Below are 26310 nucleotides of genomic sequence, written 5' to 3'. Positions count from 1 at the left end.
ATGGTAAGCGTTTTAAATGGCTTAAACGCTATCCCACTGCTTAAAAGAGCAGTCGAAAAAATCGAACAAGAGGAACTGAACAAAAATAATGATGAGTAAAACCCTAAGCATTATGTTATGGAACGCCGCCGGGCTCAAAAACAAATTCATTGAATTCAGTAATTTTATTTACGAATATAATATCGACATTGCACTAGTTACCGAGACGCATACCAATGGCTCGAATAAACTTACACTAGCAAATTATCACACCTACAAGACCGATAGACTTACTACCAGAGGAGGAGGTACGGCTATTTTTGTAAAGAGAAGTTATAACACAGTTCTCTATAGTAACAATACTGGACCAAATCATGAAGAAACATCCATACTACTGTACCAAAACAATAATATAGCATATAAATTTACTGCATTATACAACAAACCCGGAAATGTTATTACCAAAGAAACCATAGATACCCTCTTCCCACCCAACATTGACTGCATTATTGGTGGGGACTTAAATGCGAAGTACACATCCTGGGGATGCCGTACGAATAATCAAACAGGCAAAAAATTATACAACATTGTGGCTGCGAAAAGTTTAACAGTCATTGCACCCACAGACCACACGTACTTTCCGTACGCCCCGAATAAAAGATCGGACTTATTAGATTTCTTTATAACTAATACAAACACCCCAATGAGCTGTCATACTGTCACAGAGCTGGCAAGTGACCATGTTCCGGTCCTAGCCACTCTCGGCGATTTCATACAAGACACCCCTGCATTGACTAAGAAAACAAACTGGGACCTGTTCCACAATATTCTTGCGCTCGACGAACATCATTGTAATATACAAAACATAAATGATATAGAGACCACCATCCATGCATTAACGAATAAGATACAAAATGCACATCTAAATGCCACAAAAGTAACAGTGGATAAAAAGAACTATATGGCGCTACCACAAAATATCAGAGAAGACATCGCCTATAAAAACTATATAAGAAAAAGGTGGCAAAGAAATGGAGACCCCAAGGATAAACAAGAACTTAATAAACTCACTAAAAGACTAAAAAGAATATGTAGTGAATACAGAAATAACCAATGGAACGATAAAGTAGCAGAGCTCTGCACTGAAAACCAAACCGTCTGGAAAATGGCGAAAGCACTTAAATCGTCAAAAACCAAAACTATTAACAAACCAATTCTTGAAAATAATATAAATATCTATAGTGATAGTGAGAAGCTGAAAATATTTGCTAACACAATTGAAACCCAATTTAAACTCAACCTTCATCCTACTGATAAAGATGAGGAAGAGAACATAAATAAAACCTATGATCACTACCTTATGCATAAGAATATCGGACCTATTGACCCAATAGACCAAGCCGACATAATTCAAATCATTAACAAGTTAAATAACAAAAAATCCCCAGGAGAGGATAACGTAAATAACAAAATGATGAAATATCTTCCCATAAACCAAATAAATGTTTTATGCAGCATATATAATGCATGCCTTGACTATAATATCTTTCCGAAAACCTGGAAGAACGCCACTGTAATTCTTTTTGCCAAGCCAGGAAAAGACAGTAGACTAGCCTCGAACTACAGACCCATAAGTCTTCTTCCTACATTTGGAAAAATTTTTGAAAGGCTGTTATTACAAAGACTCACTCCACATATTAACTTCTTGCCAGACGAACAGTTCGGCTTCAGGAAAGAATTGTCGACAACCAAACAACTTATTAGGTTAATAGACTTTATTAGCGACGGTTTCTATAAACATGAGACGACAGCCCTCCTTATGCTGGACGTGGCCAAAGCATTTGACCGCGTCTGGCATAAGGCATTAATCACCAAACTTATAAGACAACATATACCCACTGCCTTCACGAATATTATTGATTCATACTTAAAAGACAGAACATTCCAAATCAAACTAAATAATAAACTGTCTGAGAAAAAACCGATAGCCGCAGGGGTCCCCCAAGGGAGCATCCTTGGACCCATATTATACCTTATCTACACAAGTGACTTCCCTGTCTTAAGTAACAGAAACTGCATGGTGGCCTTTTACGCCGACGACACGGCAATAGCTGTTCGCTCACGCTGCCCAAACCACGCTGCCCTGAAATTAAATGAACAAATGCCAAATATTGAGAGTTGGTGCTCGAAAAACAAAATAGCTATAAACACCGACAAATCAAAACTTCTAATAATCAGAAGGAAAAAGAGAAATAAAAAGATTACCAACAAAGTATGCCTATTCTCAAATAATATCCCAGTTATAAATAAAGCAGACTACCTAGGGCTTACCCTAAACTATAGACTAAACTGGAGTGAACATATCACGAAAGTTACTAACAAAACTCAAGCTGCTTATGCCTGTCTCAGACCGATACTCAACGCGAATTCTCATCTACCGTTAAACATCAAAAGACACCTATACATCAGCTGTATCAGGCCCATATTCACATACGCATGCCCTGCATGGAACTGTTTACCTGATAGTCAACTTAAAAGACTAGAAACATTACAAAATAAAATTCTGCGAAGGATCACCGGTGCCCCCTGGTACATTCCAAACAAGTCAATTCGCAAAGACCTAAACATCGATACTGTTTATGAGTATATAAACCAACTAAGCGCCAGCTTTTTTCATAGTGTAAATAATACTGATGTGGTCAACTTTAAACAAATAATGAAAAAAGAATTAATTCAGGACAGCAGAAACCATAACCCAATTATAAATTTCCTCTTATCAGACGGGATACTCTCACGTAGATACAATAGATAGGAATACACACACAAACAAAACACAGTCATGACACAAGGCCTACAGCGAACCCGGGGCAAGAGCAACCTTGTTTTTTAAATAGGGTCCCAACCGGGCAAGCTGTAGGTTTTAATACTAGAACGACGAGCAACCCGGCACGAGCGGTAGAGTACCGGGACGGCCGGGTCGTCGTATTAACAGAGGACACTACTTGTACATATTGTAAATACTGTAAATAATTTTATTATATTTGCCTCTTATTCTTATCAGACTTGTACTTTAATAATTGTACATAAATTTCTTAATTATTCATTACTCATCTTGCCAATTTTCATATCCTTTACTTAAATGTTATCATGATTTGAACTGCATGTGCAGCCATCTCGAGCCGTTACTGCCTCGTACTCCTCCAAATTTCATTTCCTCATCACTTCCAATGCCATTAGTACCAGTCGCCCTAGGGCAAATTACAGATCAGAGGTCTAGTGCCCGCTTGCGCGGGCAGGTACCTTGCCAAATTACATGATCTAGCTANATAAAAACTAGCACAAATGCTCAAAAAGATAGTGCCAATTGTTTGACACTTTCAAATTGTAATTATATTTTTCTCTACAATTATATTTACCTAATAACTTTATAATATGCTATTAAAATATGCAAGATATTTTTGAAAAATATGCAGCAGTCACAAATATGTGATGTAATCTCAGATTAAGTTGGGAATAGAGTCCCTGGCTGGACTCTGTCGCCCAAAATAAATAATCACGTCACGCAGCTTTTGCGTATGATTTCACAGCTCGGTCTTTATACCATCTGTTTTATTTAATCTTTTTCATTCACTCTATGCGAAGGACTGGTATTCAATTCACCAAGTTTTTAAAGCGCAAGTATACACAACTTGATTTATGAATTCAACGGCATTTCTAAAAAATAAAAAATTTAATCTCTTGCCTTTCAAACATCTGTATGGGCACTTGACGTACAATATTTATACAATATACTTAATACATTTTTAATAATTAAAACCAATATTTTAATGTGATCAAAAAATTTATTTTATATCGTCAAAAATGAATTTTCAGGTTAAATTTTTCAAAGAAAAAAAAAATGCCTGCTTTTATCCTTAGTTCCCGATAATAAATAAATCTAAACCCAGCCTGATTTAAGGAGAAAGTAGGCAAGTAGTGGGATGTTTATATCCTCTATCTTTAAATCGATTCTAATACTAACATCTGTATCTAAGACATCCTAAGATTTCAGTCAAAAGTAGGCGTTACCTTTGATCTTAGAATGGGGAAAAGCAGAATGCTTAATTCCTATTTGACAGTTCGATTTAGTTTCAGAAGCCCTCTTTGTAATTGTGTTGTCATTAATACCGATGTTTTTTTTTTTATTTTAGTTCTAGCAATATGTATCTTAATATTACATTATTAACCTCTTATTTAGGTNTATTAACAGAGGACACTACTTGTACATATTGTAAATACTGTAAATAATTTTATTATATTTGCCTTTTATTTTTATCAGACTTGTACTTTAATAATTGTACATAAATTTCTTAATTATTCATTACTTATTTTTGCCAATTTTCATATCCTTTACTTATATGTTATCATGATTTGATCTGCATATGCAGCCATCTCGAGCCGTTACTGCCTCGTACTCCTCCAAATTTTCCATCCTCATCACTTCCAATGCCATTAGTACCAGTCGCCCTAGGGCAAATTTCAGATCAGAGGTCTAGTGCCCGCGTGCGCGGGCAGGTACCTTGCCAAAATTACACGATCCAGTCATAGACTTGCTCGTTCCAGACTCTGTGGAGTAAGGTTGTGTTGTGACCAAGCTCCCTAGCTACAATGTCATCCTATCACAGATTTGGACGTGGAGGCAAAAGGACGGCTGCTAAGCCACTCACCCCTCATGCACCACTCGAACACAGCTCCAAGCAGGACATAGACGCTATGATCGAAGGATATAACGCACTTTTGCAATACAAAACGGGCAACCATTTAGAACTCGTCATAAAGAAAGTTAGAATATTTGCAGAAAGAAGGATGATGTTATTCCCTGAGGACACTGAATTCTTAGAAAATTGGAAAGACTGGGAGACCAAGATGATTGAGACCCTAGCCAAGACCAGTGAACCTACTAAGACTGAAACCCCCAGACAAACCGAGACTTCAGTGGAAAACATGGATACTCAAATCACGGATATAGACGTATCTACTCCAATCATTGAGCCTGAAATACAACCACAGACCACCACTCAGATGGATACAACAGAAATTCCCAATCTCCCCGTGAGAAAGATAAAGAAAAAGAAGAAAAAATCCAAGACTAGTGTAAACCAAACAACATTAGCAGACTCAGAGAGCACCAGCCCAAACCCAGGTACAGCTCCCGACTTCCCAGTGCCGGCAGAATGCGAGAAGGAGGCCGAACAAGTTGAACCCACCACTTCTAGCACCAAAATTACGGACTCAACTCCTAATAGAAAAATGAAAACCCTCATCAGAGGTCTTCAAACTGATACAGATTTACTCGAATTGGAGAAAAACCTTAAAGACATCGGACTTCTCCCGGAAAAAATAGTTCAGCTGCAGCGAAGAAGAGGGGAGGAGCTTAGGCCCCTCCCACTTTTTCTCATCATCCAATGGGATACAGCCAGCAACAGAAACATCTACAACATTAAGACTATCCTAGAAAAGCCAGTACAGATCGAGCGCTTCAGAGGCGGCAGATTCCAGATCCAATGCTTTAAATGTCAGAAATTTGGACACACTCAAAGAAATTGTACTGCCACAGCTCCTGCCTGCATGAAATGCGCCAGAGAACATTACACGTACGAGTGTACAAAACCACCTACAGAACCTGCGATCTGCATCAATTGTAATGGTGAGCACCCAGCCTGTTTTACAGGCTGCGGTGCAAGACCCAGGGGGATCCCTAAAGTTGAAAGACAACCCAAGAATGTCACTAACTCCGCAACCAGATTCCTCAAAATTTTTCAAGAAATGAAAGAGCTACTTAAGGATGAAGAGCTAGTGAAGCTACTTAGATCCCTACTCCCTGAGACCAAGAATTAGTGCCCACAAGTCTATCACTCACATGACTTCCACAGCGCCAGGCTGTGGCGAACTTTTCATATATTTCACTTTGAAATTTATGCCTATGCAAATTAGGACTCTCAAATTTAGACGAATCAGTTAGCGGCGCTTCGCGCCGAATACTGAGATTTTCATCATTTCCAACGTTCATAGACTTGCTTAGCAAATGGCGCACAAAACTACACCCCGACAAAAGTCAATTCCTAATCATAAATAGTAAGAAAAAACAACAAAATACTCCCCACATTTATCTCTTTAATACTGAGATCAAACCAGTGAAACACGTTAAATACCTCGGCGTCACGATCTCATATAATTTGAGCTGGAGTACTCACTTAAACGACATAATTAAAAGAGCCAGAGGAGCGTTTTTTGCGCTCAAAGTCCTCCTGCATAAGAATTCAAAGCTTGATCTAGCAAATAAAAGAACTATCTATATACAAGCGATTCGACCAATTCTTACGTATGCTTGCCCAGCCCTCACTACCATAAGCAACAACCTAAAAAAGAAGCTATCTACAACTGAAGGTAAATTTTTACGCACAATGACTGGCGCCCCAAGGGCGATTAGCAATAGATTACTCAGAAAAGACTTAAACATTGATGATATCAATTGCTTTATAGCCAAATTGACCACAAAATTTTATAGCGACGCAAAAACATGCACCACNGCGGGAACCTTGGGATAGGAATACAAACTAATATTTGGAATTTTTCGGTTCGTTTTGACAACTTTTAAAAAGGCTTAACTGCTGAAAAGTGGAGCATCACATAATTATTTATGTGATGCAAAATAGTGATGAGTAAAAATCCTACAAATTGAATTTACTAAAACAAGAATAATAAATCAGAAAACGAAAATATTTATTTGCCGTCCGGAGCGAGTTGGCGTCTCTGCCTAGTCCTAGTGTTTTGATTTTATTGGGCACCTGGGTCGCGAAGCGTTGGTGTCTCTGGATTATTCTACAATGTGTTTCTTCCTACACAACTCTTTTTTAAAGTGATAAGTAAGACTTTATTTAAATTAAGAAGGAAAATTTAGATAAAAATTACCTCATCCTCTTGTGGGTAAGGTGATTTACTTAAGGTGACAACTAATTTATCGCTTTAAATTTGACAAGTCGCTTATGATCTCACAGTTAGTTACTAGTCACAAATATCACACATACGTGCCAGTATAAAACCGTATCAACTGGTAATTAAAATTAATTCTTGAGCAGTTTATTTGTGGGCGGAGTTATAATTGTTTGATTTATTTAATTTACCATTACTTTGTTCAAAATAAAACTATTTAGTTATGCTTTGACTTAACATTGATTATATATATCATTAAAGTAACAATAATTAAAGTAAAAGCAAAGTATTCTGTCAAATTAGCAACGACTACATTTAAGTTACCGTTTTTTATTTAATTACATCCTAATTTCGTGCGAATGCTTTTCTGAATCACCCGTCATCAAGGGGTTAAAAAACAGAAACCAAGTAAAAAAAAAAATAAAAAAATTTGTTTTCTTGGTTAATTTTTAATTCAGATATGTCATACTATTTAAAGTAACGCCTATTTTCTATTTCGTAAACTTGATTCAATTTTGCCAATTGTAAAAGCGAAGAATGAAAGATTTTAGTACTGTAAGTAAATATTTAAGTAACATTTTTAAGAAGCATCTTAAATAAAAGATGTTATCGAGTAAGAAATTTCCTTGCTTAAATCTTTATCCAAAATATGATGCTATGGAGAGTAACGCCTACTTTCTATGTTAAGCTATATTCTAAGCCGAAGTATGAACAGCCATGTTCTAACGGCGAGCTAAGTGAATAACATCAAAGAAGGATATTTTGAAACATGTTAATTCCTCATCAAGCCAAAAATTAAATTACAGTTCTTTATATCTACCACTATATAAATGCGTTAAATTAAAATAGGACATCGACTTTCAGCCTGCCAACAACTTTTTGGAGTTGATCCAACTAATGTCAGATCTATGAGGATGAGCACAAATTACAATTTATTTTCAATAGGTGATGAAGAGCCACCTAACGACTCAAAGATAGAAAAATTGCTGAAGCAACTAAAGATACCAGAATCCCAAGAAATTATTACCACACTCTCTCCTGCTGGATTTGCAAAACGAAATGTCCTCAATTCAAATTATTTTAATTAAAATTTGTCTTTTTTAAACTTAAATATATTAAAGCATGTTTTTAAATTTGTCAATGTCTTTTTTAAAAGTACTGGTTCATATCTACTGTTATTAGTATGTACTGTTATGTAATTCACTTTAATATTAACACAATTGATCCGCATTAGCTTTTAGTATGCTTGCATCAATTTTATTTTTAAATTGGGTAAATAAAATAAGATAAAGAATTACTTGTCCAGTCTACTGATAAATCGGTAATTTTTTTTTTACTGATATTACTTTTTTTTCTTCTTTCCCTGATTATTAACCCCTTTGAAAAAGTAACCTGATTTTTTCTCACAAAGCTGTTTATATTGATGAAGCTAAAATAATTTCATTTTAGATTATTCATTTTTAAATCTTTTTGGTGGCTTTATATTATATAATTAAAACATGATTTTTGTAGTTCATCTAATCAGAATAGAGATTAACTGCATTTAGCATCACTTGGAGTGATATTGCTCCTGCTCAACTAACATTAGTATCAAATAATTTTCTTCGATACATATCCCTATTAAGGGGCTGTAAGGCAACTATTTCCACAGTTGGTATTACTATTTATTGAAGTCTTAATAATCAACAAATAACTGTATCAGTATTTATTGCGTAACCCTTCAAAATTTGAATTTTGTGAAAAATACATTTATTCGTATCAGTAAACTCAAGCTGAAATTCTAAAAACAAATAAATTTTATGAGACCTTGATAAGGACTTTGGAATATAACATTTTTCTATCTGATCTTTCATTGACTGTTAAAAGTTGCAATAGTTAATTCCAATTCATTAAAATAGCAATACAATGTCTTTGCATGGGAAAAATATTTTCTAAAACTACGAAAATTCATTTGTAGAAATCTTGTTACAATTGTATCAATTACCTTAAAACCAGTTATACATTAAGCATCCTTTGTATATGACAATTTTCTACGGTTATACGGATTTCCCATTAACCTTGTGAAATAAGAAAATAGTCAATTAACAACATTAATCAAACCTGTCATCAATAATAAGGCAATGTTATAATTAAAATGTACCATTATTTCTTAAGTTCCCACTGGCAACAAAATTATGTGGAAAATTGCATTTTTTAACAGTTATACAACACGTGTTGAATAACACTGATACACAACACAGTAAAATAATCAAATATTTATTTAATAAAATATTCAATTATCTTGGATCACTTGCTAACACTTTGTTTTCTTGAAATTCTATTTGGGCATCTTTAAAGTATGCTCCTCTTCCATTTCTTGATTCCGCTCTATTTTTCATAATTTGCATTTCCAGTTTTCCTCAATGTAAGAAGCAGCTTTTTGGGCTACACATTGTTTGCCCGCTTGCATGTTGCTTTCAGGGAGGCCTTCTTTCTTTCCTCCCACTTAGGAAGGGGTTGAAGTGACATTTTTATGGAATGTATTCTGTGATTCTTGATCCTGTAATATTCAAAGTAAATTTGATATAGTGTTAAGCATGGGAAAATTAAATGTAGATATATAGTTTATTATCTAGTGGTCCGTTAAGATACTTGTAAGGACGTGGTTTTATTTCCTTTATCATCTATAGTAGTGCAGAAATTAATAACTGCTTTTTAAATATCGAGAGAATATTTTAAAAAGCCAATTAATTCCATTTTTGTTCCACTTTTTTCTTTCACATTATATTGATTTATTCGCTAATTTAAAACACTATGGCAAATTGCCAAAATTTTAATAGCAATTCCATTCAATATTAGAAAATTAATACTTTTCTTTGAAACGGTACTGAACTAAATAAATCAACTAGGTTTAAGTTTGAGTAAGTAATAAAATTTTTGTTTGAGAAACGCATGCGTTGCATAATAAAATGAGAGTAGCAATGTAATGGTAAAAATGTTAGAAAACTTTAATATAAATAGCAAATTTGACAAAATAAAAAAAAATTATTTAAGGTGGACTGGTACCATTAGACGTTGTCAAATTTCTGCAACGTATTAAAATTCATTCCAAAATAAAGCATTCTCATTTTTTTGGATACCTCTTGTTTCACTTGAAAATTATAAGCCCACTATTTTTAATTCTCTTAGTCAAAATTTAACCTGTCAGCAATTATTATTATAGTTTTCCTTTCTTGTAACAAGCCTTTTTAAAATATTTTTTTACAAAATGGCAGCCTATTCAATCGAAAATGAATGCATAAAAAATTAAATTTAAAAGAAATTTTCTAAATAATTCTTTTGTATGAAATAAACACAAAAGCAGCAGATAAATGAATACATACATTGCAATGCCTTTGAGTTTTAGCTTTAAAATACCATCTATGAATGACTGTTTTACAACGAAGGAGTATTATGATTTTGATTTTTTTTCTAATGAATCTCTCTGCTTAACATAAGTAATATGCAATAGAATAAAACGTGAAAAAGTTAATTGCCAAGAAAATTTTTCTAGTCACCTGGTTGACCTGACATCCAGGATTTGTCAATCCCTGTGGGAGGAGCTTGCCTCCCAATGAGGTGATCTGGGTTTGAATCCAAGCAATGGCAGGTAGATACGCATTCCGCCCGCTACCGGCTTGCACCGGTCGCGTTACTGACATAAAATTTCCTCAGTGGTAAACGGATCATAGGTTAGAGTCTCCCTACAGCGAGAGGTTTTCCTCTCAATGCAACGTAAATGTGGACTAGTTCCATCAAAATGTCCTCAACGCAGCTAAATTTCTTCCAATACTTGATCTAAGAGTTCCTTTGTCTTCTGGATTTGGTTCAGAGTTACAAGGCTATGGAATTGAACATTGACAGTCGTGAATTCAGAATTGAGTCGACTGTTCAATTCTAATTATAAAATAAAATAAAATTCTTCTTCTATTTTTCTGGAAATTTTTGTAAAAGGCTTTCAATACGAAAATTTTAATGTATTGTAGTATTATGAAATGCTATTATTTGGTGAAATCTAATTTTATATCGAAAATATTTCTTACATATTTCATTTATCACTTTCAGTAAGTTTAAATCTTTATTTTAAAACCTTCGCAATTTATGAAATACTTTTCCAATCGAGAGTTAAAATTAAATCGAGTCACATCATAATAAACATCTGTTTATCTTTCTTCTAAATTTTTCGATAAAACTCGTGAGAAAAATTGTGACGAATAATTTCTGTTACCAAAGAGTATGATAAAGGAAATCGTTTTTTATCAGTTGATTTAAATTTGATTCTTATTTTTATTAAAGGGAGAACAAAATATTATCCGATTTCATTTCTTTTTAGCACGGAGTGTTCTTTTCATATTGGAAGAAACAAAAAACTTTTTTTTTTAAAGAAATGATATAATTTCATTCTTCTTTACAGAAATTGAACTGAAATTTATACAAGTTTAAAAGTGTTATCTTTTTGAACATGGGGATGAATACGACACTCTTGCTAATAAATTGTTTCACAATTTATTTCATGTTTGAGCTTGTCGGTGCTGAAAGAAATGTGAGTGACATTTATCACATGAACTTAAAAGTATTAAGTGGAAGCAGAGAAGACACAGGTAAAATTTTGGCTTATATTTTTCTCTAAATTAAAAAAATTATCTCTGTAAACGGAAAAGGTGTCTCAAGGTAATGCGATATCCCTACTCTTCATATTTTCCCCTCTTTGGTTTTGGCAAATCTTACTTTCCCCCCACAGCAGTACGTTTCAGTAACAAGTTGGAATATAATAGAGTTGAGAAAAAGCAAGATTTGCTAAATTATGGTGACGGTGAGGGGAAAAGTGTGAAGTGAAGAAAAATCACTTAATCCTGAGACACTTATTCTGTTTACTAAGAGTTTACGTTTTTAAGCACACAATGCAATAGAAACTCTTTTTTTTTCACAAAAAATATTATTTGCACTGATCGCTGTTTACGTTGTTGCTCAGGTCGTTGCACGTCAAGAGAAGATTGTAACTTCATGGGTGTTTGTCGAGGTAACTTAGGAGAAGAGTATTGCGACTGTTTTCAAGGCATTAGTGGCAAAAACTGTGACATCATCGATGAGTGCGTCGACAATCCGGGCATGTGTGGCAATGACCCAGATGTCTCCTGTGGATTCCACCGGAAGAAGCGGAGGACCATCTGCGAATGTCTGACATTCGGGAAGAGATTCGACATTCCCACTAAAACATGTGTGGATCGAAGTAAGTCTGAATTAAATCATCGAAGAATTTTGAATACGCCAATTTATTATATCATGCGATATTTTAAATTACGAAATTAGACTAGAAAAGAAGACATACTTTTCTGTTTAAACATGAATTTTTTTATTTTTTTTATTGATCACCAAAGCATCTTCAAACTCGAAAATAGGATTCCATTATTTCAGGAAGTTGTTCCATATTTTGAGAACATTATTTAAGTGTTACTTTTCGCGTTCCTAAGTAGTTTTCTTTTTTTTCTTCTTGATATTTCTTTTAATATTTTTTTTGACGCTCTGTCGCCAAGAAAAATACCAAAAGTCATAGTTTAAGAGTTTTACATTTGAAGCAATGCGATGAATTTAAACTATATGCATATGCCGTGACGAATTATCTGAGACGAATTATCACGACACTTGCCGTGACGAATTATCTGAGCTTTAGAACGGACAAATAAACTATATCTTTAATAAAGCTTGTTTGCTTAATAGCTTAGGGAAAAATGTTTAAGATGTAATACAAAAGACTAAAGGATTAATTAATAAAATACTAGAATTACAATATTCTGTAAACGGATAAGTAACATCTTATTAAGACAAATGGCCAAAAAGTATAATGGTTAAAAAAATGCGTTAGAGAAATAAGACTAAATTAATAAATAACCAGAAAAAAAATGAATAGGTGCTGAAAGGGAATGGATTGGTAAAAATTAGCACCACTTTTTATATTTTTAATGATGTGTAGCATCCCTGATGTAAGTATTGGCTAAATTTTAAATTTAAGCGTAACCTTAATTCATATTTCTTTACTCCTTAAGGTATTGTCGGAATTTAAGACTTCCAAATAAGATTTTTGCACAGGCTAACCACAACGGCTGTCAGACTAGAGCTTTCTGTCCCCAGTCTGAAATATATTTCTTACAAAATTTTTATTTTAAAATATGTTTCTGAAACCTTTTTTTTTAATCCACGCACTATTAATAATGTTTTTTGATAGAGTAACTGATGACTAGTTAATTAGTGAATGATTATGCGTCTCAAATGACCTGAATGAAAACTTTTTCTTTAATCCATCCACTATTGATCATTTTTCAGATGGATAACTGATGATTATGTGTTTCAAATGACCTGAATATAACCTTTTTTTGAATCAATCCCCAATTACTAAGTTTCAGTTGGGGTAACTGATGATTAGTTCTGATTATGCATCTCAAATGACCTAAATCTAAACTTTTTCTTCGATCCTTCCATTATTGCTCATTTTTCAGATGGATAACTGATGATTATGTGTTTCAAATGACCTGAATGTAATCTTTTTTTTAATCCATCCCTTATTAATAGTTTTTGGATGGGGTAACTGATAATTAGTTACTGATTATGCGTCTCAAATGACCTAAATGTTAACTTTTTCTTCAATCCATCCACTATTGATCATTTTTCAGATGGATAACTGATGATTATGTGTTTCAAATGACCTGAATATAACCTATTTTTGAATCCATCCCCAATTAATAAGTTTTGGATGGGATAACTGATGATTAGTTACTGATTATGCGCTTCGCTTTCATTTCTCTTTCAGAGCCCTGCCAAACTTATAAGGAGTGTTTTAACGGAGCAGACTGTATAAATGCTAATTACGATTACGATGAAAAAGAACCTCATTACTGTGAATGTAAATTCGGGACAAGTGGAGACTACTGCGAAAGAGTGGAAGAATGTATCGACAATCCCAACTATTGCGGTGATGGAGGTGGCGTCATCTGTAGGTATAATACATATCTGGAGCGAGCTTATTGTCAGTGCAAGGACCAGAACCAGAGATTTGATTGGCCGCAAAAAAGATGCGTCGAGCGAAGTAAGTCCTGAACTTCCTTCATTTGAAAATAAATGTATTGAAAATTTGAGGCAAAAGGGAGCACATTAGCAACTGATATCTTTGACCGCTATAAAGAGATATTCTTAAGCTCCATGCTGTTTAAAAAGTAGTGGTTGCCAAAAAGTAGTATAAAAAAGGAAATAGTAGTTGCAAACGTTTATAGTTAAATTTTTTAAATTAATAATATTTTTTGAATAAGTGTTGTCAGATTGGAAACACTGTGCCCAAAAGGGTTAAAAGCAAAAAGGTGTTGAAAATTTTGGTTTTTCTCTCTGGCTTAATTTTCAGAAAATTAACTCGAAAAAGAGTATAGATCCCAGTAGAAAAACAGCCTCTTTTGAATGATCTTAAATAGTATTCCAGAAACGTCTAGGACTCGTAAAATTTTAAAATTAAAAGAAAAGCATAAAAAATAGATGAAGTTATTTGAATCAAGGTTCAATTTAGTCAAGGATAGTAACACATTAATACAATGTGCTCTAATTTAAATTAAGATTAGTTTAGGTTAGTAGTTTGTAACAGGAAAACAGTTAAGGTTAATAAAACAGATCTTGCTTTCAAGTTCAGGTGGCATGATATATTTTTTTTTCTTATACTTATTTTATATCTTTTTATTCCTTTCTTTTAGTTTAGAATGTTTCAGCAATTGGCCCGCAATATTCATGAAAATCGAAGAAAAATAAATGAAAACCACATCACACAATTATTTAAAAGTCTTTCGGTGAATGAAAATCATATTAGGATGTTTTTAAAATGTCCACTATAAGATATAATTAACTTGTCGTACTCGGAAAATGAAATTGTTTCACACTAAAGGACTATTCACACTGCGTTTTGCAGAGGATAACTTGAGCACAACTAATACACCACTATCAGAAGTTCGCAGGCAACCCCGGCACTAGCTGGGTCAAAAATTGTTTTTCATTCATATTCAAAAATTTATCTACAATTGATTTTGTAAATTAAATAAGTTCGAATTACTATTTCTCTTAGATCGAAATAACAGTAAATTTCTAAAATTATTGTTCGGAAGTGAGCCGGGTTTGAGAGATTTTACCTTTAGCGTAGAAAGTAACACCGGTGCCCCATGCTTTATTTCATAACTAAAAATTAAAAAAATTTTAAATATAATATTTTTCAGTATTTTTACCTAATTTAATACAAAACAAAGAATGAAAAGTAGGAAAAATATCTTAATTCTGCGCCAAACTATAAACATCAGTAGCAGGAAAGTGAACTATCCTGGAAATTTAATAATACAATTGAAAATTTTAAATGGAAAAGAAATCAAACAAAGTTAAATACCCAATTAAAAGACATCATAATCTAAATGAGAATAATTTGCGCCTAAATTAAATATTGCTTTATTTACTAAATGTTTGTATTTAATACATATCTACTTTATAAGTTTTTTCTTTTCTTGCTTACGGCTGCTCACTCGCTTGATATTTCAGATAAGTGTCGGACAAACGAGGATTGTTTACCTTTCGGTGTATGTCACGATAAGTGCACCAGATGGGAACCCTGTCTAGATTACGAACACATTGAGAAGAAGCGTTCCTGCCACTGCATTGAGGGCACCAGTGGAGAACACTGCAAAGTGATCGATGATTGTCACAACAAGGTAGTGGACTGCGGCACGAGCGATCACGTGACCTGCGACTACTACTACAACCACGGTATAACAGCGTATGCTTTCTGCAGATGCAAAGATCGCAATCTGCTATTCGATCATCATGACAAACAATGCAAGGGTAAAGTTCACAAGATTTATTTACATGATTTTATTTCAGAGTTAGAAACATGATCAGGTAAACACAGTTCTGAAAAATACCTAATAAAACAAGACAGTAAATCTAGAACTAGTAAAAAAAAGATCTAGGAAACAAAATGTTTTAATTGTTTACAATTGATTAAAACAATTGTTATTTTATCAAATCGCTGAAGAAACTACTTGATTTTAAGCAATAAACAATTCAATTCATGTCAGCTGAGCAGTTAACAGATTGTATTTTCTTATAAAAATGTTTTTGTTCAGCTTTTCTTTCCTATTTTGTAAGAGACATCAGATCATATTTAATCTGTATGCAGATTTCGAAGAGAATAGAAAGTTTGACTTAGATACTGGTGTTCAAAAATGAGAGAATTTTCAGATTTGGATACATATCTTCAGAACAACTGGATTGATTTTAATGACAGATTAAAAAAATGGGCTCTGGCATCGGTTGATATAATAAAAATAAAATAGCCTTTCAACAGTTAAAATATGCACGCATGAAGCAGGCAGGTTGATACTTTTGACAGACTGATTGCCTTTCAGTGGAAATTGCTCCCACTTTTCTGCTCTGATGTGGATTTTGAACGTGAGATTGCGATCTTGAATATGTTCTATTTATTGTATTTATCATTGAATTTATATCTGTTGAATTTATCATTGAATGTATGTACATATAAAAAGTGCGCAAAATAAAAAACGATTAATTGACGAGATAACTCGTTTTGAAGGAAAATTTGCTGTGCGCCGAAATAACTCGTCCTCTACACAAAGATTTTCAATACTATAGTAGCGTTTCAGACAACCTATTTACCAATATTTAGTGTAGATTATTATTTTCATTTTATTATTTTTTTAAACACAGAGGGAATTTTGTTATTGATTCCAATTGATTATTAGTTTTTGAAGTTTAAGAATCATGTTTTAAAAAAAAATCGCGTTTTGTTTCAATTTAGTGCAGAAGGTAAGACATAAACACGCTTTTGCCTCGATGAAAGTGTTAAACAAATCATAGCAGTAGTTGAAAATCATCTATCTTTTTATGGGGGGGGGCCATTTTAGTGTTTAATAGAATTTTCATATCTCCAAATTCTACTTTTAAAATTAGATGACTTAATTGTCAGATTTGAAAATAATATGTCTTATTGGGGATAAAGATTTTCAAATGTCGACATTTGTCTTCTGGGAATCCTACATTATAAAGTTTGTTATCTAGCTTATAAATTTCGACAACAAATCAATGCTCTCTTTATTAAATTACAGTGTGCGATTGTGGTGCTGGTGCAACATCCTGTAGTTTCAGAGATGGAGTGAAAACTTGCACATGCCATCGAGGACATTACAACCACGGAGACAGATGCGAAGGTATAAGGCTTTTTATTTCCTCAGGGTTGGGATAGCCTGATTGGTCTTGGGACCATGTCCAAGAGGTCGTGAGTTCGATCCTGGCCGGTGTAAGACTCCCCGTGAAGTAAATGGTGACTGCACGTTAAATCTGTCGGTACTACAAGTCTTACAAGTTCCCATAACACCTCTGGGGATATTGAATTGGAGATTAATCGTGCTCTGGTTCAAGTCAAAATTATAATCTGTAGATGGATGGATGTTGTGCGATTGCGTCCTCCCTGTAAAACGGGCTTTGATGCATATGTGTGGCAGAAGTCGAATTCTTGGCCATAGAGGGCGCTCTTAGTAAACAAGAAGCCCACCCCTATGCCTTAATATAGACTTGCCAGTAATTGACAAGGAGCATAAGACAGCAATAATTCCTCTTCTTCTTACATGCTATGTCATCAGAAATGAAACAATGCGAAATTTATGATAATATCGGGGGACAATTACGCCATTGTTTGTTCTCCAGAAACTTAAATTATTATACAATTCAATAATAGGTTCTCAGCAGGATTTGTTAAAATTCATTTACTAAGTGTCCCCATTTCTCTGAAATGCTAAGATCGGTAAGAAGAAGGCAATAATACAAGGCGATAATACATTTTGTGATGAGATACGTTAAGGTCATATGTTTTTTGTCTTAAGTGTTACTTTTATGTATGTACAGTACGCAAAAAAATATCACCCTGAATAACTTTTGTTTTAATGATCAGATTTTCACGTTCTAAGAGTCAATCGTGATGTTTTCTGGGGTGGATTTCAAATATGCTAATCAATTAGAACTAACTAATGATTAAGTGACAAAACTCAGAAATGTATTTTCTCTGAATAAACATATATTTACTTATTTGGATTCTTGACCTTCAAAATAGGGGAAAGGTAGACAAAATTTCAAAATAAATTGGTTCAAAAATTGGGGTGCTAGGAAGTTATATATATTTGGCGTCGTCCCAAAAAGAGGTCAAGAACTATAGTTAGCAGAAAGAGATATTTACTGTAACCATACTCTAACTGCGTAATCGAAAAGAGAGAAATTCTCCGTTGCTAAGCAATCAATCTGAAAGAATTAAAAAGAATAAAATAAAAAATAACCCATTCATCGTTTTTGTGTTAACTTGGGTTGGAAAGGCATTTTTTCTTCCTTTTTTTTCAAATAGTTAAAAGAAAAATTTCTTGAAGTTCCTAGGCAACTGATTTGTTTTAATTTGATTTCTGCCCAAAAAGCAAAGATTTCCCCTGTTTTCATCTCCCTGAAAAATAAAATTTGAGTCGATTTATAAATTATTTACAATTTTTAAAGATCTTAGTATACGAACACATGAATTTTTTATAAGTCATTATAGTATTTTTTAAGTTGTTTTTAACTTTCTTAAATATGAAGATTTTATACTGAAACCAAATTTGCATTATTTTAAGTATGTACTGAGATGTAGGGTAGATCACGAAAAAGATCGAGTAAAAAATAGAAAATGCACTTTCATATAATTCACGATTTTTTTTTATAATTGAAAAAATTAGTGAATGTTATGTGACATTTTAAAAAAGATTGAAATATGTATGTTTAAGAACATTGTAGGATTCATTTTTTTTAAAAAAAAATCGCTTCATTCTATCAAATAAGTGAGTTTTTTCTTCAGATAAAGGTAATTAGATAATTTGCAAATGGCATCCTGATGTTTTGATACAATCAGAAACGGATTTTCGTAAATTAACCATGAAATATTGCTCAACTTGTTGAACAGTTATCACCAAATATTGCTACCATAATTTCTTTGCTTTATTCCTTTTGTTACAAACTTACTTTACCATTCTTACCATCATTACATAAATTATACATATGATACGATAGTCTCCTCTTAAACAGAATTCGTGAGGTCCTTAAGAAACTGTATTAGTGACAGCAAAACTAACATAAATGTATTTTATTACGTTTATATTCACCACTGTATTATTTAACAATAATCTATTTCAACGAGAAATAATGTTAAATAATCTATTTATACAAGAAAATAAAAATAAAAGTGGAAAATAGTGGTGGAAAAACCGCAGTACCCTAAGAGTGAAATAGGAAATAAAAAATTTAAAGAAGAAAAAAAAATAGAAAAACTGGGAACGGTAAATCAATGCAAAATGCATTTCCAAATACCACGGGGCGAAATTAATATCGTTAACAAGAATATCGGCATTCATATGAATAAAACAAGATTCCTGGGGTATCAAAGATGAAGCTGATGTGGCAGGGGTGGTTGGGTATTATCGTGACCCCCGAGAAGTATGACCCCCTTCTCGGAGGTCATGGTATTATCGAGATTAAATTTATCCTCAAAGAATGTGCATCTTGGGTATCTCTAGTAAAGGGACTTATATACCGTTTTCCTTCAGTCTAAATTTTAAAACTCTTTTTTAAATAATGTAGCCAAGGCTGCACTTGCAATTTCACTCTCGGCTACCACGGTTTCTCTAGTTCTCTTTTTTCCACATTTATTTTCCATTTTTCGTTGGCACCCATGCATTTTTTGTTTCAAATCACTTTAAGATTTCTTGTCTACCGAGTCTTAAAAATCGGTGCCTATTTTTGAGGGCACTAAACATTTACTTCAAACGTTGCCATTCTCGGGGCTCGCAAGACGTTAACGACTCGTGACGTGAATTTTTGAATGCTCAAAACATATCGACTTTTATTTGCATTTTCACATTTCTTTAAGAAAATTATCTTTTTATGGGGATATTTTATTGGGGATTTTTCCTTTAGTGACACAGTATATTAAATTAAAATACTTAACGTAAGTTTAACGTAAAGTAATGGTAATGGCTCTTAGATAGAAAAAAAAACACAGTAATATATAATTCATCAAAACTTTCTAAAAATTTAAAAGCAGTATATTTTTATTTATTCATTCATTTATTTACTTTCATTTAATTTTATTTTGTTTGATTTATTTTTTGACTGCTGTTCTGAAAAACGTTTTTTAGGAGGTTAAACAACTGCGTCAAATTTGAAGTTTTAAAAGACAAATGAGACAATGGAATGATTTCCTTCCCTGAAATCAAAGTTAAATAGTTACGAAGTCAACTATGTCGAACAGGTTAACGTCTCCGCCCTATTCGAAAAATGGATTTTTTATTCATCTATCCAAAATCTATTCTAGATGTGTTTTAGAGTATACTTAAGGACATATTTCAATAGCGTTTATATTTTAACCTTTATTTTATTTATTTCATTGCTTAAATTACTCAAGTTATATGATTAAATGAATGAATAATAAGTGCGAAGGTATATGGGGATTTTCATTAGCATCCTTACCTTTCCTACCACTTTAAAATAAAGGAATGAGTTCCATTTCTATCAGTTTTACCCCGTTTATATCAACTTGCCTTCGTGTATGTCTCTTCGGGTGGAATTTTGTAATAGAGTTTAAACTAACTTCCCGACTAGCTACAGACTTCAAATTTGGCCCATAGTTCAGAATTGGATGACAATGCATGAAAATGAAGAGAAAAAAGACATACAAAGTAAAATAAAATTAAAATTAACGAAAAATTGATATTTTTGCGATTGTCTTTTGTTGTCGATTTGATTATTTCAAATGAGTGTCACATGTCAGTTGAAAAGTTTTGTGTACTGTGAGTGAAAAAATTGAGATTTTGGAAGTGAGTACAAAAAAAAAAAAATAAAAATAAAAATAATATTTTCAAAAATCACATTTTTGTAGTGGAGAATAATAATTAAAAAACAAAAAATTGAAAAACGAAGAACGTAGGGGGCGTGAAATATATAACAGTACATATACACATTTTCTTACTCATACACATGCACAACCACATACACATTCATATGCAATTACAGATATACATACACATATTCTAAAGAGCACACATACTGTTACTGTTATGTATTTCATGCGCCCCACGCTTTTCGCTTTTCGAATTTTTGTTTTTTAATTATTATTATCCACTACAAAAACGTGGTTTTTTAAAATATTTTTTTTATTTTTTTTTAATAAGTTTAATTGTTTAACGAAGGCTATGTTTTCCAGATTGCGCCTACCCTCTACATTTTGGGGGTAGGAAATTCAAGTCCGTTGAAGAAAAAAAGTAGGTTTATTCTGAATAAGTAGTCTTTGTGTCGAATTTCGTAACTTAAAATATCTTTTGTACTAAATAATTAGCATATTTGTGGTCACCCCTTTAAACCTAGAACGTGAAGATCCGATTATTAGGATCAAGACCTATTTGGGGTAGACTGTTTAATTTTTATTTTTTTCCACACTATACCTACACACGTCTAAAAGTGTGCTTTTTCTATACAGGAAAATGCATGACACTTTTGAACTATTCGTTCTTTGGACTCGTGAATAGTCACATTTATTTAAACTTAATAAAAATACTTTAATACCTTGTTTGCCGTAAGTACAAACTATTTTATTTTATAACAGTCATTGAACAGTCGACCCAATTTTAGGGCATACGACTGCTAATATAACCTTAACCCCTTAACCTTGCAATTTTGAAGCCAATCCAGAACTCCTGGATCAATTGATCAAGTATTGGGAAAAATTTGCCTTCATGGAAAGCTTTTTGATAGAACTAACCCGAATTTGCTTTACATGAAGAGGAAAGTTTCTCACAGTTAGCCCGATTACAAGGGGACCCCAACGTACCAACCGTCTATCACTAAGGATATTTTACGTCAGCACTGTGGTTGGTACGAGCCGGGTGTGAAATTCGGATCGACCAGCCATCACTGGGAGGCAAAGCCGGTACAGCTCACTGGATGGCGAACGCTCTATCTCCTGAGCTACTACGGCTCCTTCCAAACTATTAGTTCGGATCTTGAACTTCAGCTTCAATTCAGCATGAAAAAATATGTTGGAAACAATACTTTTCTTGCTTAGAAGAAATTCGCCTTCAAGTCATTCTCCTTTCCGACAAAATCGATAAAAGTAGTATGCAGAGTAAAGTAAAAGAGTCTTCAAATATAATTTTAAATGGCATAACAAAGTTTTCTGCAAGAAAAAGGAAATATATTTTTGATGAGTATCAGCAAGCATCGTTTAATTTCGACAGTAGTAACCTGAATCTTCATTCTACCTAAAAGATTCTTTTTACCTATACACAATGGTAAATTAAGATGGGCAACTCGCAACCCAATGAAAATTTATCCAATCTGAATTAAAATATGTTTCCTAAGTGTCAATAAACTTTGTCTGAAAATAATAATAATATATTTCTACGTATAAATAATCTCATTTTTGATTCCAACTATTATTATAATTCCACTGGAAATATATTTACCCATATGATTTCCTATATAATAGGAGAATATTCCATATAATAATGATAGGGGAAATTGTCATATTATTAAATGGTTAGAAATGAAATATTCTAACATATATTAGAGGTATAATTTTTTAATTAATTGATAGTCATTTAGATTTTTTAGTTTCTTTTGAATCTATGAATTAATTGTGTCGCTTTTTACGTATTTCTAGAGAAAATCTGTGTTTATGAAATAAAGGCTTATATTTATGATTTGCTTTATAGATTGCAACTGCGGAGAAAACTCGAAAGGATGTACTTTCACAAATAGTGAGAAAATATGCGTCTGCAATCCTGGATACAAAAATGTTGGTGGTATTTGCGAGTCGGAATAAATTTCTTGCTCAAATCATTCAATAGAAATAAAATCAATATTCATAAAGTGAGTTTTCTGTTATTTTATTTTATTTTATAACCGGTGTTATTTATTTTATAACATCCATCCTGATTCTAAGTGCACGACTATCATTGTTCAACTCCGTAACCTCCGAACCAAACTCAGAAACTTCTGAGTTGAGATAGAAGCTCCTGGATTGGGATAAACTAGTTTTCGTAGAGGACTTTTTGATGGAATTAAAACGCATTTGCGTTGCATGGAGAAAAAGACCTCGAAAAACTCACATTGTTAGACCGAGAGATCTAACCCTTGATCCATCGACCTCTGAGGATATTTTATGTTTAGCACTGGGGTCGATTCGTATAAACCTATCATCGCTGGGATTCGAACCAAAGACATTTCATTGGGAGATGAACACTATCACCTGAACCACCACTGCTCAGTTTTCTGTCGTTGAATTAGAGTTTATAATAAGGCTCCTGTTGGACACACGCTCTGGATAATATTCAGATCACTTTGCCCTCTCTAATTACAAATACCCAGTCACTTAAGAATTGATGCTTTGATTCCAAACACACCCTAATTTACTTGATTAATTTACTAGTTCAGTTAATTAGTTCGCACTCTAACATTGTACATGGTGAAAAAATCAAAACATTAGCTAAATGAAAAACATATTAGCAAAATAAATTATCAAATATTGCAGTTACTCACCTAAATTCAACTAAATGTGTATAATAAATTAGTTAATGCTAGAAATTCTGAAAGTTTTAGAAAAAAATTTTATTATTTAAAAATATAAACTTTAAACCCTAACTTTTCCTTGTGAGATAATAACCCTCAAAAAGTCTTTCATTTTCAAGAACACAAAAATTTGTTTTATCGCCAAATGAAATATTTTTTGGTGATCAGCATTATTGAAATCAATTTCTATATTAATTAACATTTGTGATAAAGTACATAACATTTTAGAACAAAATAAGGATGTTTTACATACAATAAATTAAAATGCATGGCTGTTAGCATTACCCGAGAAATACCACGTGGAGGTCGCCATGCTGCATTTCTAATCGGGGAGTTTTGATTTTGGCAGTTCCCCTTGCCTACTGCCAATAGAAGTTTCAATTAAATTTTTTCCAAAAAACATTTTTTTCTGCAAAGCTCTAAGAAATTAACACTAAGCATTTAGAATTTCTTTGAAAACACAATTATAGATTTGGCATCTTGGAGCAATTACTGAAAGGCTGTCAAATGACTTAACTCTTGACAGGCCAACATAAAGTTGTCCATGACTAAAAACTTGTTTAGTCAATACTAAACTGATTTTCTCAAAAGTCTGACCTTGTGACTTATTTATAGTCATGGAGAAGGCCAGCCTAATTAATTCCTAATTGAGTTTAAATTAAATATTATCATGTTTTTAGGGCATGAATCTGAATTGAACAACCTGATAATGCTCACTCTGGTTATTGTTTCCGTTTTTAAAAGCGCTATATGTTGAGCCACCTCATGTGACATTTGCCATGTGACATTTTTAGCAGCAATCATTGGTCGATTCTCTAACGTTGCCATTCGGGGAGTTGTAATGAGGCTTTTTTTGGTGCCGTGTAAGAGAAATATATATATATATAGATTAAGTAGGGAAATTCCATTAACCATAATTGATGACCATAAGAAGTGAGGCAATAGGTTGATTATCCTCTTTTTGTTAATGAGAATGTAAAAATATTTTTGCTGAAAGCATTTTGATTTCCACGCTGGCAATAAAATGTGTCCTTGAGTGTGTGTTTGAGCACACATGCTAAACAATTTAGCACTAAATTTGTTACTTGTAATAATTATTTTGGTTATTATATGCAATAATTGCACAAAAATTCGTAAACTTAGCATAAATATATATGGAAGTATGGACGTTTTCATAAATAACTTTTTTTTTCTAACCTTATTATTGCTGTAACTTCAAATAAATTAAACAAACATAATGAATTAAATCAAACAAAATTTCTGAAGCAATTTGAAAATTGAAAAATTATTGCTTTAAAATTTGAGAAACAATTGCTTAAAACAGCGCAATATATGAGCAATTAAATTAATTATTTTATACTGCGCTCCCACTGTAAAAAATTAGTAACGACAAAAATTTAAGTTTTTCTTATAAAGATTTCCATATCTCTGTAAACATTTAAGCTAGGTTTGCGAAATTTTGCGCAGCTTTTGCATATATTAACCAAAATAGGTGTTACAAATTATAAGTTTATTGCTACATTATTTGTATAAGGTATTCAGAAAAACTATTTTTCGTTTGTAATTTATTGTCCGTCCCTCAAACATCTAAAAGCTTTAAATTTCATTGATAAGTAGGAGAAATCACATGATCTACACATTTCTAAGTTTATAAAATAATTCTTTAAGTATTTCTTGAGAAATGCGACAAAAATGTATTACTATTAAAGATATTCCATTATTTTTTTCTCCCCCTGTATAAGGATTTAATTATATTTATATTAAACTAGGAGGCTTCGCCCCCTGCTCGCTGGCGCTCGCCAACCACGGGAACTGCTTTCGCAGTTCATTTCGGATTGCTTCGCAATCCAATGCTCGCTTTGCTCGCTCATTGGATACGTTCTTAACGTCTAGCTTTTGTATACTTTTTTGAATACTGAAGTTCCGAAAACTTTTCACTGTAGAAAATTCTAAACCTGTACATTTCAATATTAATTTGAAATTGCAAACAGTTCACATATTTTTCTTAATCACACTATTCTAAATTTCAGTTGTTGAGAAAAGTAACTGTTGTAAGTTTTGTTTTAAAGTCTTTCCCACCAGAGGGCTAAAGCCATGTGTTGTAAAACAATATGCAATAGTAGTTTGCCACTGAACGCCGAATGTAAAGCATCGGCTTTGATGAAGATAATTTTGTATTTTTAATTCTCTGAAGGACGCCACCCTAATAACATGGAATTTGTAAAACAAATGTAGATATTTTTGATTGTTGATGAAGCCCATCATTTTGTGTTTTCATCAGTGTTCAGAAGCAGAACAACTATGAGTTTTTTATTTTATCACAAAAATTTAAATGCATAAAAAAACAAAGAAAATAGTAAAAAAATGAGTATAGTCATAGAAAAAGTTAAAATTATAATATAGTATTTGCCAGTTAAAATAAAACGTTTTGTTTAAGTCATTTCTAACAATTCAAATTTCTCCGAGGCAATTCTAAAGTATAAATTAAGGTAGTATTGTTAAGTTGAAACACAATATTTTTAGTTTTGATGTCAACAATACAATTCAATTTTTCACAAAAACGATTGTTTCCATGGTTAAATTCAATGTCAACAATTCAAATTTTTCTGAGGCAACTCTTAACCTCTAAATATTATTTTTTTATGTACACATTTCTAAATGTCAGTATTCAAC

At 32.8% G+C, this 26310-nt stretch overlaps 1 protein-coding gene and 1 long non-coding RNA gene across 2 annotated transcripts in view; one reads left to right on the top strand and one right to left on the bottom strand.

Annotated features, from left to right (window-relative positions):
- Positions 1 to 9190: 9190 nt before the first annotated feature.
- Positions 9191 to 26310, bottom strand: part of LOC122272193 (uncharacterized) — a 25022-nt gene continuing 7902 nt past the window's right edge. Inside the window, exon 2 of the long non-coding RNA XR_006226839.2 lies at positions 9191 to 9490. This is a non-coding gene — a long non-coding RNA (uncharacterized lncRNA). The remainder of the gene's footprint in view (positions 9491 to 26310) is intronic.
- LOC107438375 (delta-like protein C) lies at positions 11207 to 22938 on the top strand. Its single transcript, XM_043055534.2, has 6 exons — positions 11207 to 11570; positions 11942 to 12199; positions 13775 to 14050; positions 15526 to 15825; positions 17109 to 17210; positions 22782 to 22938. Exons 1-6 carry the CDS (start codon positions 11432 to 11434, stop codon positions 22889 to 22891), a joined length of 1185 nt encoding a protein of 394 aa, XP_042911468.1. The 5' UTR covers positions 11207 to 11431; the 3' UTR covers positions 22892 to 22938.

This window comes from Parasteatoda tepidariorum, chromosome 9, assembly GCF_043381705.1.
Source record: "Parasteatoda tepidariorum isolate YZ-2023 chromosome 9, CAS_Ptep_4.0, whole genome shotgun sequence".
NCBI classification, from domain to species: Eukaryota; Metazoa; Arthropoda; class Arachnida; order Araneae; family Theridiidae; genus Parasteatoda; species Parasteatoda tepidariorum.
Note: the sequence above shows the minus strand (reverse complement) of the source record. Positions and strands in the feature narration are given on the sequence as shown.